Below are 13,283 nucleotides of genomic sequence, written 5' to 3' on the forward strand. Positions count from 1 at the left end.
CTGTAAACATACTGCCCCTTTCTCATCAACTTTTATTCACAAACCGCAGATTTAAGCAGATCCTTTCTTACTTGTTTAATGGCAGGCAAGTCATGTGAATTCAGCTGAGAATCCGGAAAGAATACATGAGCCAATATGAAGACAGTCTGTACACGGTATGTGAAGCATTTTACGTCTTTATAGTTCTGATTATACGGCAAGCCAATCAGATGTCCAGTCACATGTTTCACATGACTGGGGCATGTGGTTAATGTGTCTTTTTTCTGTTGTTCTTGATCAAAGTCTTCTCTGCTATGTTTAGTAGATTAAGAAAATCATGCAAAGCACAACTCAATTGACTCACACATTCCTTTCTGAAAAAACTTGGAATTTTTCCCTAATTAGAGCTGTGAGATGCAAAAGTTCAGAAAGGAAGGTAAAGATGACCTGGGACATGAGCAGGCAGGAAAGGGAGACCAACACACCAGTACAAAACAGGAAAGCAACTTTATTCATTTCCCACCCCCAGGCTCAATTTATAATATACATGTCTTGATATTCTTCACACTGAGACATGCTATACATAAATCAGTACAAAAATACTGTGGACAGACTCATTGTAATAATTAGAAACAAAATTCAGTAATGATTCAAAATGCCAACATTTCTCTCTCTTAGGGGGTGGGGGTGTTATGGTGACTCCACATTACACTTGCCCCTATTTAATAAAAATAAAACAGCACTTCATCTTCACTTCCCCTAACATATCCAATCAATTTCTGAGCACTGAAATTTACAGTGGAAATATAGGTTTGCAATAACAAGACAATTTGGAGCAAAACAAATTAAGATTGAGTGATTTCAATATTTTGGTGGGGCATTAAACTTTTTCTGTTATTATGTTAGCATAACTAATGTGTGTGGACCCTGGATGAATTGAATGATGCTGGGCTTTTTTGTTAAACCGATTCACTAATAGTGCCACCAACTTCTGCTCCCTGAGAAATGACTTCAAATTAACACGACTAATAAGAATGATGGAGTTTTAAATGGCTGAATGGTGTCACAATGAAGAAAAGCCTGCTTTTCCTTCACAGACTATGGCATGGTACAACATGCTTAAAATGGACTTTAAGATCAACAGAAACAGAGTGGAAAGGCAGGTTCGAGACATTCTGCTCAGAGAGTTGGAGCGACAGGCATTCCTTATATCTCATACATCATTTCCAAAGCAGAAGAACCATCTTCTAAGGCAGTCCTCATTCATTAGGAGGGAACAGCTCATCTCCCTCCGAGTAACAAAGTGAATCAATGCTAAGCTCCTCATTACAGCATAAACTGACTGCTATTACTCCTGAACCTCTGGAGCTGCACCTCAAGACCAGTTTCATCTCAGCCTCTACAAAGGAAAAAACAAATGCTCAGCTCTACAGAAAGTAGTCATGTTTGAGGAGAATCTGAAATAGGATTACTTCTCCTTACTGTGGTAGACACAGTTAAATGGCCGTTTTAAGTTGTTAACCATCTTCAAAATATTTGATAAGTGTGTTAAATTAAGCGGTTGACAATAGCACTAAGGCTGGATTTATGATAACCGCATGTCTGTGGCATGCTGGGAAACACTCATAGAGGTCAAGCTGAGATGAAACTGGTCTTGCAGAACAGAAGACCGGCATTCATTAAGAAGCTATCTATGCAGAGTAGAGAGAGGTGTGAGAAAGCCAGACGGATGAAAGGACGAAGCAGTGACGGGGCTCGGGGGGGGGGGGGGGGGGGTTGTTATACGGACTGGTACCCAGTACGGCTCTTCCTCCGCCCAATCAGGTAAGAGATAAGCACTAGGATGATTAGGAAGCTCAGAGCCACACCGACAGCGATAGGCACGAGAAAGCTGAGATCAGAGTCCAGGAAGCACTCCTCAGCTGGCATGAAAAAGAGGGGGGGGGGGAGGGGGAGGTCAGCTGTTAGAGTGCAGGAACATGACGTGTTACCCAGGAAAACACACTCACTGCTAGGAAAAGCTAGAGGAGAAGCAGTGAGCTCATTGGCTGAATCCTCTCTCCAGCAGGAGTCCCTCTGCTTGACTGATAAAAGATGCAATATTTTACTGTTCTTAGCGAAAATAAGTTTGAAAAACATAGTACTTTTCTTCCTTGTGGGGGAAAAAAAAGACCAGGACACAGACCAGCTTAGTCAAAATGATTTCATTTTTTTTCTTTTAAAGCTTGATTTTCAGAAGGTTCTCTCTTTTTTTTTTATAAAAAAGGCTTAAGGATTTTCAGGCAGCCAATTTTGACAGTGACCATTTGGTGCATAATAAGGGGAAAATAGGACTATATTCAGCAGTATAACTAGTAGGATAAGTGCAACTTCACAAAACACATGATCAAGGCAAGAAAAGGGAAAAAAAAAGGCCTCAGAAGCTGAGACACATTTAAATATCCAACAGCTGATTGGTGAAGCCCCACCCACCACAATCACCCTAGAATGACTCATAGCCTCGGGCCTGGTTCCGTCTCCTTCCAATAAAATAGGCAGCCAACACAATAAGAACCAGAACTGCCAGGGCCACCCCCACTGCTATGGGGACAATGAGGTTGTCGTCTTTATCGGCTTGACAGTCGTCCGCTGGATGAGAATAAAGAAAGTGTGTGAAGGAATGAAGGACAATGGTACACAGAAAGGATGAAGACTACAAACAGACATGGCAGGGTGTGGAGGAGGCTGGATTGTGATCAATGGAGCAGCATGAGAGAATGCAGGACAAATCTGGTAAAAGAATTAAACTCGGCTTCAGGACGGATCAGTAAGCAGATTTTATTGTCATTTGGAGGGGAAAAAAAACAAAAAACAAAATTAAAGGGTGTTCATATTTATACAACAACCCAAGAATCTTCAATCTTATAAAAAGGTACTAAGATGGAATTCCACAATCATTTCTGTATATTCACAGATTTAAAAAAATATTCCAAATATTGACAGAATTTCAGACCAAGAAGCCATCTTATTAAAACAAGCACGCAGTATTTCTTACGGACATGTGAGATTCCCTTTTCTAATCCAGTACCCAAACACGAAGTGCAAAGTGTAAATAAACCAGCCCATGACTGGTACAATAACCATTTCCAGGATGCGGAGGGCAGAAAAATAAAAATAAAAAATTAAGGGTTAAACTCCAACCCTGTACCCAGAACTATTGCCTACATGAATACATGACATTCCCCAATGCCTGGAAGGCCATATCTACCAGAACCTGTCATGCTCAGGTTAGGTTCTTTCTGGGTTGTTACAGGAACAACCTGTTAGATACACAGTCAGAGCTGCAACATCTCTACAGCGGAGAAATTTAACAAAGAATCTTCACATCAGGGAGCTAAAACTGGCTTGAAGTTCCAATTAGACCAATAACAATAAGAAAGGCACTCCCACCATCAACATCAAGCAGAAATATGTACAAATATGGCCGCCTCCAAACCATTACACTCCGCCAATCCCCAGAGCTGCCTCGCTCACTGAGCAGAAAGGCGCCTCCGCTGGCCGGAGCTACAGCTGATGCCTGCCCAGTGTCTGAAAGCACTAGGAGCAGCTAATGGGAGAAGCTGCATTAGTGCACTAATTGTCAAATGTACATAATTTGGGGGTGGAGGGAAACAAAAATAAAAACACAAAAAACAACACGTAAATACAGGTAGATGTGCTAAATGCTAATATCATCCCTTTATAGTCTAATGCACCAAACCTACAGAAAGAATGGGGGGGGGGGGAGACCAAACCCAACGTTTGCTTTTTGATTCCATGAATAAAATCCTGAGGCTCAACTACTATGCTGGATGACGGTCTGTCACCATTCAGCACCACTGCTGCATGCCTCCATGCAGCATCCCAGGGGCTGTGGGAGATACTCCTGATGTAGCGCTCTGAAAGCCTACAAACTGCTGCCATTACATCCAAGACAACATTTCTGAAATAACAGTATCGGTGCTCAAATGAGAGGCCAAACCAAGTAAGTCTGCCTCCAGAATGAGCGGTCAGCCCTGACACAACGTCTGGAATCTAGAGGACGTTTCTGACAGAATTCAGGTAACCCATGACCAGTGCGTTCTATCAGCCTCCGTGTCGGACGCTTAGAAATGCAAACGTATCAGCCAAAACTCACTCAATCCTTCCTCCCTCCTCAAAAAACCCCACCCCCTCAAAAAAAGTGCCAGCAAGTGCCAAAGGGTACGAGCCAATGCCAACGTGGTAGATGACCTCAAAAGACAAATGTTGAGTTACAAGTGTGGTACAACTGAACGAGCACACAAAGGCACACAGTCATGGGATGGTAAAAGGAATGGTGAGCTGAGTAAGCAAGCACAGGTCTCGATGCACCACCACCAGAGGGTCCCCAGCTTCCGGGTGCTCCGTTGGGGGGGGGGGGGGCGAGCATAGCATACTCTATTGTTACATTATTGTTCACTCACACCTTCCCAAAAAAGTTTATACCCCTGTGGTAAAATGAACCCTGGGTAAAGCAGAAGACCAGTGTCGGCTTTACCTCCCTCAAGTTCCAGTAGGTGGAGCAATAGTTAAGGAACCAGTCTTGTAAAAGATAAGATTCAAGTACCCTAGAGGCACTGCTATTTTGACTTTATGTTATTAGCCAAAACAAAACCGCCAGCTGTATAAACAAGGAGAGTGGAAAACTGTACAAGTAACTTTTATCCAAGACTGCTGTCAGACGATAGAACACAAGGCGCCATCTACTGTGCAAAGGTGAAAAGAACCTGTGCTTGCTCCTGAACAGACAACACAAAAAGGAGGAGGGGAACTTTAAAATTTTAAAAAGAAAAAAAAAAAAAAGGTGCCGAGATTGATCCGTTGAATGACACGATCACTGAGTGGTTCAAAGGCTCTGATAGCCGACGTAGGTCTTTCTTCTACCAATCACATAAGCAATCAGCACAATGACAATCAAGCCCGCCAGGACAGCCCCGACAATGATTGGGATTAAGATGCTGGTGTCATCCATAGGACATTGATGAGCTGCAAACAGAGGAGGAGGGGGGAGGGGGACCAACACATGAACAGCGGGGACATGATTTACTTCCACAGCATCAAATTCCAGAAGCTTTGATTCTGCCAAAGCCTAGTAAATCTGAGCTACACTTTTGGGATCTGGTAGATAAATTGATACAGAGGAGCCAGATTTCTTTGGGACTGGTACGGGGAAAGGGGTGGGGGGGGGTGGGGGAAATGACACTCACCTGTGGCGAAAGAGCTATTCTTCACCTCGAAGGGCTGCACCCGCAGGTCGTAGGTGACAAAGGCGAAGGAGTCAGAGACGTTGACTGTCTGCTGCTTGTTGCACATGTAGGAGGTACCCAGAGCAGCCTCCCACAGTGACATGTTAGCATTTCCAGAATGGAAAGTGTCTGGGCCAGAGGAGACAATAAAGAGAAGTCAGGGGGGGGGGGGGCGGGGATGATGATGATGATGATGATGATATCGACATCCAAGCGACTGCCTAACAAAACCTCTAGCTGGTCTTACCCAAACTTACCATTGCCATTCACTACAGAGACGTTCACTGCGTGCAGGAAGAATTTCTGCTTGTTCTGCAAGAGATCCAGAACCAATAAGGATGGCAAACAGGCAGCAGAGAGAGGAAAGTACTGGATGCGAGCAGGGGTCCTCCTGCCGAGGCAGGATCGACTGACGCTACCTCCACGAAAGTGAAAGAGATGGTCACGTGGTCGCTTTTCAGCACCAGAACAGCATCGCTCCCGTTATTCCCGCAATTCCCAGTCGCGGTGGTTATGTTGGGGTCAATGTTCTCACTAACGAATTCCTAAAAGTGGGAGGGGCGCAATTGAGATTCATTATCCAATCGAAACAGATTTCCCATGACATCAACCACAACTCCATACCGGTCACATACCTTGCTATCTTTATAGTGTAGCTGCAGCCCCACCATCGCCAGCAGACAGAAGGTGCTGTTGGGGTTGGCGTTGACATGGTAGGAGCCAGTGGAGGGCTGGGGCAGCGGAGTGGGCTTGGGAGTGGTCGTGGGTTTTGGTGTGATGGTTGTAGAGGGCGGTGTCGTGGTGGGGAGATCAGCACGGCAAATGGTAGCTACGGGCAGGGAGGTGAAGATGAATAATGAATAAGCAGAGGTATATGTGTAACCCTGTATACCAGCACACGAGGTGGGGGGGGGGGGGGGGTCATACCATTTTTGCTGAGCGTCCCGTTGCTTATGAAAGCCTGCAGAGAGACGTTCCAGAACACCTGCTGTACCAGCCCGCTGTGCAGCGTCTCGTGACTCTTGCAAGTATAGATGTTGTTGAGATCCACGGCCTCCATCTCCCCTCCGACCGTCACCGTTTTCGTGTCTGAAGAGGAGAAGCGATGCATGTGGGCAAGTCACCCCCTGAATTGGGAGTCACATCCAAAGCCCCCGGCACCAGCTCCTCACCGTTCGACGAGGAGTTCTTGAAGATGGTGTCGTCTTTGAGGTCGTAGGTGAACGAGATGTTATCCACCTTGTAGGTCTGGTTGTCCCGCATGAAGCTGAGAGCCCAAGAGTGGCCCTTGCCAAAGCCAATCTTCAGCAGGGAGCTGTCGTTTCCACACCTGCTGCCGTTCGTCGTGACATTTTCAGGCAGCGTGAATGTGACCGTGGCATTCTGAGTCAGCAGAAGGACCAGCAAGCCAAAAAGAAAATTAAAAAGATTGAACTGTGCCCAGTACAAATTTCAATGCCGCTAAGAATTCTCTGAATTAAAGGTGTCAACATTACAGGAAGTGCTTAAGCGGAGGCAGGAACAGGGGGGCATGACTACACCACCCGCAAGGCTAGGCCGAGAGTCCAACAACAGGAAGAAATAACCAACATGGTTAACAGGCCAATTTCCATCATCCACTTCAGCATTATAAGTCCAACTAGTAAATGAAGCTCCCCCGTCTTCACACTTTGAGACGCAGCAAATGCAGAACTCTGCACCTTCACACCACACAGATGCGGCCGACACCCAAAAACAGCCTCTGTCTTTAAAGTTTCAGGATGTCAGTGCTCGCGGGTGCTCAGCATGGGCGACGGGTGCCCTGACTCATGCACGGCTGACCCCCCCCCCCCCCAAACAACACACACACACACAAACCTGTGGACATCCTGTGAGCAACATTTATACAGAATGGTGTATTTTTTGTTTAATTAAATGGTTAGAATATTTTGTGTAAACCTGCCATTATAATTTGAATTTTATGTAGTGTATCTTACAGGAAAGTGCTTCTCCGCTTAGTTTTTTGGTTTGCGACTGCCGTAAGGGATATGTGTGTCAGAGGAGAAATAAAGTTTGCCTTTTTTGAATGTGAAAAATAAAGAAGTGGATATCGGGAGCCACACAGCTGTTTTACCGTGATCGGTAACCTGTGTACCAGTTTCACCTGTAAACATTTTACTGTCGTTCATTTGAAACAATTGAAGTGGTCAATTGTTTTAGATTGCCAACATAAAGAATAATGTTTTCGACCTAAGATGACCACTACAGTACCTTTTTCCCTGTGACCTCATAGGTTACAGAGAAGTTCAGCATCAGGTTTGCATACAGACACAGCTTTTTGTCTTCTTCCACTTTCACCTCCGTGCTGCGGGACTGCCGGATTTCTGCCAGGAAAAACACAAACTGCATGGTTAACCTTGCCCAGGGAAGAGCAGCTCTTTATAATAACCAAAAATAAATAGCTTAAAAATCGACCTTTGACTCGGTGGATAATTAATCACGGGTAAAATTCACAACGACAGATAAACCGTTAATGATTAATGAGAATGAGACTTTATGGCTCTCAGATGGTTACAGTTTTACAGTGCGTAATAACCGGAATACAGTAAACATTTATGAGCCTCAGAATCGATCGTGTAAGCCGGACTGTGAGGACCACGGAAGAGGAGCAGCTGACAGCTGACAGTCTCACATAAGGCAGAAACATAACACTGTGAGGCCGGCTGCAGGTGAAAGGCGGCACTAGAAGGGGTGAGTCTGCCCCAGGCAGCACAGCCAGAAGGGCCCTCCATGCCTTCTCTTTTATTACCTCAGCTTCAAATTGCTTCAGAATTACCATTACGGAGGGTTACCGGAGACTTTGATCCACAGTGATTTCGCTTTATAAAGCATTCAGCCATGCACTCTATTAACTAGTTACAGCAAGTTCAGCGGTTCCCTTCTCTTAGTGAAGAAACAGCAGTACACACCCAAGAACATCCATCCACCCCCTAGAACCCAGGGTACAATAAATGCAGAATTATACAGGAAAATTACATTTTATCCAGACAAACGTGAGGGAAAAAATCGACATACAACCTCAATCTTTTTCAAAAACACAAAGGGACCAACTGTACAATTCACAGAGATATCCATGTCAACCAATTTAATATTTTATCAGGTCTTCAAACTGGTCCGGGTGTGAACTATAGCTGACGGCGTTTCAGGCGGGAGAAGAGACCGGTCAAAACAAGAAAGCGATCGCAGTTAAGTCGGAGAACTGGGTCAGGTTTTACCCGGTCACATTTTAATGCGTTTCTGCAGTTAATCTGGGACTTCAGTCCGACAGAAAGTGCAACTGATTGTAATAATTCGCAAATGACCCTCACTAATCTGCAAGTAAAAAATTTGCAGAAGTTTTACTTTTGGTCTTTAATAGTCTAATACATTTCAGATGTTTTATTCTGGAGGTGAGCTCTTTATCTCAGTGCAGGTTTCCGGGTCACCCGGACAGAACACATGTCCGATGACAGAGGTAGCTTTTCCGGGCACATGTCCGATCACACGGATAACCAAAACGGAAAGCCGGGAGATCCTGCATGCAAATGCTGGGAAGCCAGGGTAAAGGGTAAAACACACCCGGTGGGGTTACGAAACAGCCTGTCATCACGTGCTTTTTCACCCGGCACCACCATCTTCACCCTATCATATACACATATACAACTATCAAATCGGGTTAACTATCAAATCCCGCAGCTTCCAGCATCCACCCAGCACAGACGGGTTCATGCCGTTTATCATATAAACATTTAGTTAGCTAAAAATACTGTGGGTGTTTCCTAACCCCAACCCGCCCCATTTCGTGTGCAGGCAAAATGATCATTTCCAGTCAAACGCAACTGCCTATCCGCACAAGTTAATTTCATCTGACTAGGCCAGTTGTCTCCAACCATCCCCAGTATGACCATGGCTGATCTTCCCAACTGTTAGTGCACACAATCAAACAGACACGTATGAAGAACAGGACTGAAATTTGGCTCGGTTAACGGGCCAGCGTCAGCTACCTACCCAGATAACAATGACAGTTTACACTACCAGGTCTGCCAACTAAAGACACATTAACACATACGAACGAAAGCACGAGCTTTATCTGCGATAAGATCCCCAGTGTTACAAACAGGCAGACAGACAGGAATAAATACACGGTTTAATACGTAGGTGACTTGTTAGATAGTTTTCAAAATACCCATATCAAGATCCAGCTAGGCCCCCGTGACGGCGCAAGAAAAAAAAAACTTTCCTTTTGCTATTGTCAAAATCAAAACTAAAAAAAACAAGACGATGCTTCTATCCCCCGTGCATACTCACCGGCAGCCAAAAGCAAGAGCAAAGTGACGCAGGCGTAACGAAACATGGTAAATCGTCGGTCAAACTGGGGAACCACGCACAGAGAGCAGCCTAATCCCCTCGGACTCACGAGCAGCCACTGACTATAAGCAGGAAATGAGAGTCATATGACAGTCGGTTGGTGCTGCCGTATTGCTCATGCGCATTGCACAGAACGTGACGCGGCCAGTGAGAGAGCGGCAGAGTGCTGCCTCACTGCGCATGCGAGCAGTACCGATGGCCTGCAGCCAGTGAGTGAACAGTGAAGGACTGGGTGAATTAGCTTGAACTCTCATGCTCACTTATCTATTATACAGGGATTATTCCGACTTTATCAAATATTTAACCGTGTACATTGATAAATAAATATATTGTGAAACGTGGCAGTAAATAAATAATAATGATATGAAATATGAGCATAAGTAAATCTGTTAAGAAAATTGTTTTTCTTCCTATTTTTATTATTTCTTGTCGGTTTTATTTATTCATTTGTTTATTTCAATGATACCGCACATATGCAGACTGTCACTTTCACCCATCAAGATACAGAGGCCTCCGTGATTGGCTGAGTGCTTCCAAGAGATCTGTCTGTAGTGGCTGTAGTTTGGAGCAATCGAGCAATATGAGCCACAGATGAAACCACAGGTGGATGAGGGAAAGGGAAAGTGGTCCTGAATTACTTCGACTAGGACGGCTGTCCAGGAGTATGTTTCCCAAAAACTCCTATTGCAACTTGCATAGTCGAGTCGTACCCATTCAGTAAACAACTATGCTTTTGGGTTCCTCGAAGTTTGCAAACATAATCAGTGTTGTACTCAGAAGTAGCTACCACCGTTGCAGTTTCTTCCAACAACCCTCCAATTTGCTCTTTGAAATCTGTTATATTGTCGGCAGCATCCATTTCATCTGCAATAACAAGCATTTTTGGTATTAGTTGTAGTAAGCTGTGCTTGGAAATACGTTCCAAGACCTACCGCGGATAACAGCGGACCATGTGATAACTGACAAATTATGCACAGCAAGACATTACTAACATTAAAATGAAAATAATGAAATACACTGCTAATTATTATGCAGTGCCGTACAACTACTCTCTCGAACGAACCAAAGGGATTCTCACGTTTTAACGCAGTTATTTGTCTAATACAGTCGTCCGAATAATCCTTCCATAATTAATGCCCTTACACATAAAATGAAAGAAATACGAAGCGCTCTCGTTGTGCTTATTCCGCTCAGTCAGTGTTGTGCGGCGCGCTTATTTGCGCACCTTCGGCGTAGTTACTGCACAGGGGTGAGTTTCCCGAATCCTTCTTATCGCTACGTTGGTCGTATGTTAAATGGTAGAACTTAAGAACGACGAAGCGTTAAGGAGGTTTCGGGAAACTCACCCCAAGGTCTTTAAACTTTATATCCACATGCTGAAGCTTGGTGCGTCTGTTTTAGTGTTTGCTGATCACCGCCTGCTTGCTAGAAATTAAAGCGGAATGAAACTACCTGGGTTTCAATGTTCAAGCTCCACCGGCGACTGGCGAAAAAAAGTAAAACTGACTGGGATCGAACGTTGTGCTACACAATTTATCGCTTCGAATTTGGTCCTTCGAATTTTTCCAGTAATGCACTGTAACATGTTTTTGGTTAGTGGATATCTCGTTATTTTGTCTGAAAGGCTTGGTTTTAAAATATTTATTGACACCGAAACATTGTAAGTTCAAATTCTCGAATGTGTATTTGAAAAAGCATTCTCCAGCAACACTGACATGATTGAAAAAAATCACAAATGTTTTCCTGAAAACAATGGAATATCTAAGGCAAATCTTTGAATTGCAAAGTATAGCTAGAAGATCTCGTGCCAGCAAAAACGTATCACTGCAGTAGTACTGTTAGGTAAGCACAGCATCATAAATGTGGACAGGAGCCCTGTAGGCCTTCACCTATACAGCCATGACCTGTTTTTCAGTTTGTTAAAGAACAGACGTTCTCACTCGCTCTTTCCATTAAGTTTCCTTGAGTACTGGTGCACACTTTATTTAACACATTTTTTGTTTAAAAACTTCTGCATTTTGAATATATTGAATATTTATTTATTTGCAGATTCATGGTCCATAAAAAAACAAACAAAAAAAATCATTCGATTTATACCTGGATTACTCAAAATTGTACTCTATAAGTCAGGACTGATATTTTGGACTATGTCTACCAGCCCCTGGAGGATGGGCTCCCCCTTTGAGTCTGGTTCCTCCTAAAGTTTCTTGTTATGGTGGAGTTTTTCCTTGCCACTATCCCCTCTGGCTTGCTTTCTGGGGCTTTGGGCAAGGACAGTGTAAAGCACTTTGAGACAATGCAATATTGTGAAAATGCACTATACAAATAAAATTGAATTGAATTGAAAAACTCAGTCTGCTCATAATATAACACAACTTCTTTAAAATTATGAGGGTGGGAATGTCCAACAAAAAGAGGAACCTTGGTTTTGGACAGTTTTGAAATAGAAATCCCTTAAATTTTTTTTTATCTTGCAACAGCAGTTAACAGCAATTTTGAATTTTGAGTTTTTTTACTCTTTGCAACATAGATCATGTTTATCTATTCAATTTCAATTCAATTTTATTTGTAAAGTGCATTTTCACAACATTACATTGTCTCAAAGCACTTTACAGTGACCCTGCCCAAAGCCCCCAGACAGCAAGCCAGGGAGGACAATGGCAAGGAAAAACTTAATCATATAAAGAAACTTTAGGAGGAACCAGACTCAAAGGGGGAGCCCATCCTCCAGGGGCTGGTAGTGAAAGTCAAATGGACAAGATGGCAGAGTCCTTACTTACACTGTCTAAATTATAAGTTTGAATCTTAACGCGGAGGGCAGGCAGGTGATATACGTGCATGTACCGGTGCTGCTTCTTACGGCAGGATGAATAGTGGTACAGCAGTAGGGCAGGCAGGAGATGGGCGGACTGGAAGGACACCACAGGTAGTGAAGCCTTCAGAGGCAGCCGGGTAGGCAGAATATCTTGATAATTTGTGGTCACCAAGCAGCACAGCCCAGGAGGGGTAGGGGAGATAAAAAGTACACAAGTAGGGGAGACTAGAGGCAGTGCAAACAGTTAGGTGAGTGCAATATGTAAGATCTGGCAGATACGGCTATGGCAGCATAAGTAGGAGGGAGAGGCAGGTGGAAATGCAGGCATGGGGGGTCCCTGAAATGTCAGCACCCCAATCCCACAAGGGGGTGTGAAGCTAGAGTGACAGCACTGACAGCTCAGTTGAAATGAACCCATCTGCAGTGCAGAATGACTCAAAATCCCTGAAATGTCTCTGTCAACCCATGTCGGGCAGTTTTAGTGCATTCCATTTGCCCTGGGAACTCGTATTCCGAGTTTTGAAGCCGGAAGTGACGACGTGCGTTCTCCTGTTTCTCGGAGATCCGAGAAATATCTCGGAGCAGCACAGAGGACCCCTGCCGAGTTCAGAATCCAAGATGGCTGCGCCTTTTATCAACAGAAGGGAAAGTTATAGTTTTATACTGTTTAAGCACTACTTCTCATTTGTGGCTCATTAAATTGGTCGCACACACTATATTGTCCAACTTATCCGTGGACGTGTTGCTACGGAGTTTTATACGCAAAGCACCGCGCGTAATGTGTGATCAGCTGATATTGCTAACAATGGCAATTAACC

At 44.1% G+C, this 13,283-nt stretch overlaps 1 protein-coding gene across 2 annotated transcripts; it reads right to left on the minus strand.

Annotated features, from left to right (window-relative positions):
- Positions 1-1,789: 1,789 nt before the first annotated feature.
- lamp2 (lysosomal-associated membrane protein 2) lies at positions 1,790-9,749 on the minus strand. 2 transcript variants are annotated; one of them, XM_023793353.2, is made up of 9 exons: positions 9,591-9,749; positions 7,515-7,627; positions 6,437-6,647; positions 6,192-6,353; positions 5,900-6,093; positions 5,684-5,809; positions 5,522-5,576; positions 5,226-5,393; positions 1,790-2,607 (listed from the first exon to the last, which is right to left on the minus strand). In XM_023793353.2, exons 1-9 carry the CDS (start codon positions 9,634-9,636, stop codon positions 2,462-2,464), a joined length of 1,221 nt encoding a protein of 406 aa, XP_023649121.1. In that variant the 5' UTR covers positions 9,637-9,749; the 3' UTR covers positions 1,790-2,461. The 2 variants fall into 2 exon arrangements, with proteins under 2 accessions (XP_023649121.1, XP_023649122.1); XM_023793354.2 differs by lacking the exon at positions 1,790-2,607 and adding an exon at positions 2,781-5,004.
- Positions 9,750-13,283: the final 3,534 nt, after the last annotated feature.

The sequence above is a fragment of the Paramormyrops kingsleyae genome, chromosome 10 (assembly GCF_048594095.1).
Source record: "Paramormyrops kingsleyae isolate MSU_618 chromosome 10, PKINGS_0.4, whole genome shotgun sequence".
Taxonomy (NCBI): Eukaryota; Metazoa; Chordata; class Actinopteri; order Osteoglossiformes; family Mormyridae; genus Paramormyrops; species Paramormyrops kingsleyae.

Bases quoted from the DNA above. Each gene is read 5' to 3' on its own strand.
- lamp2 (XM_023793353.2), bottom strand. From the start codon at position 9,636: ATGTTTCGTTACGCCTGCGTCACTTTGCTCTTGCTTTTGGCTGCCG. The intron at 6,648-7,514 runs GTACTGTAGTGG...CTGCTGACTCAG, and splicing joins ATGAGGTCACAGGGAAAAAG to AATGCCACGGTCACATTCAC. The intron at 2,608-5,225 runs GTGAGTGTCATT...ATTCTCATCCAG, and splicing joins GAATAGCTCTTTCGCCACAG to CGGACGACTGTCAAGCCGAT.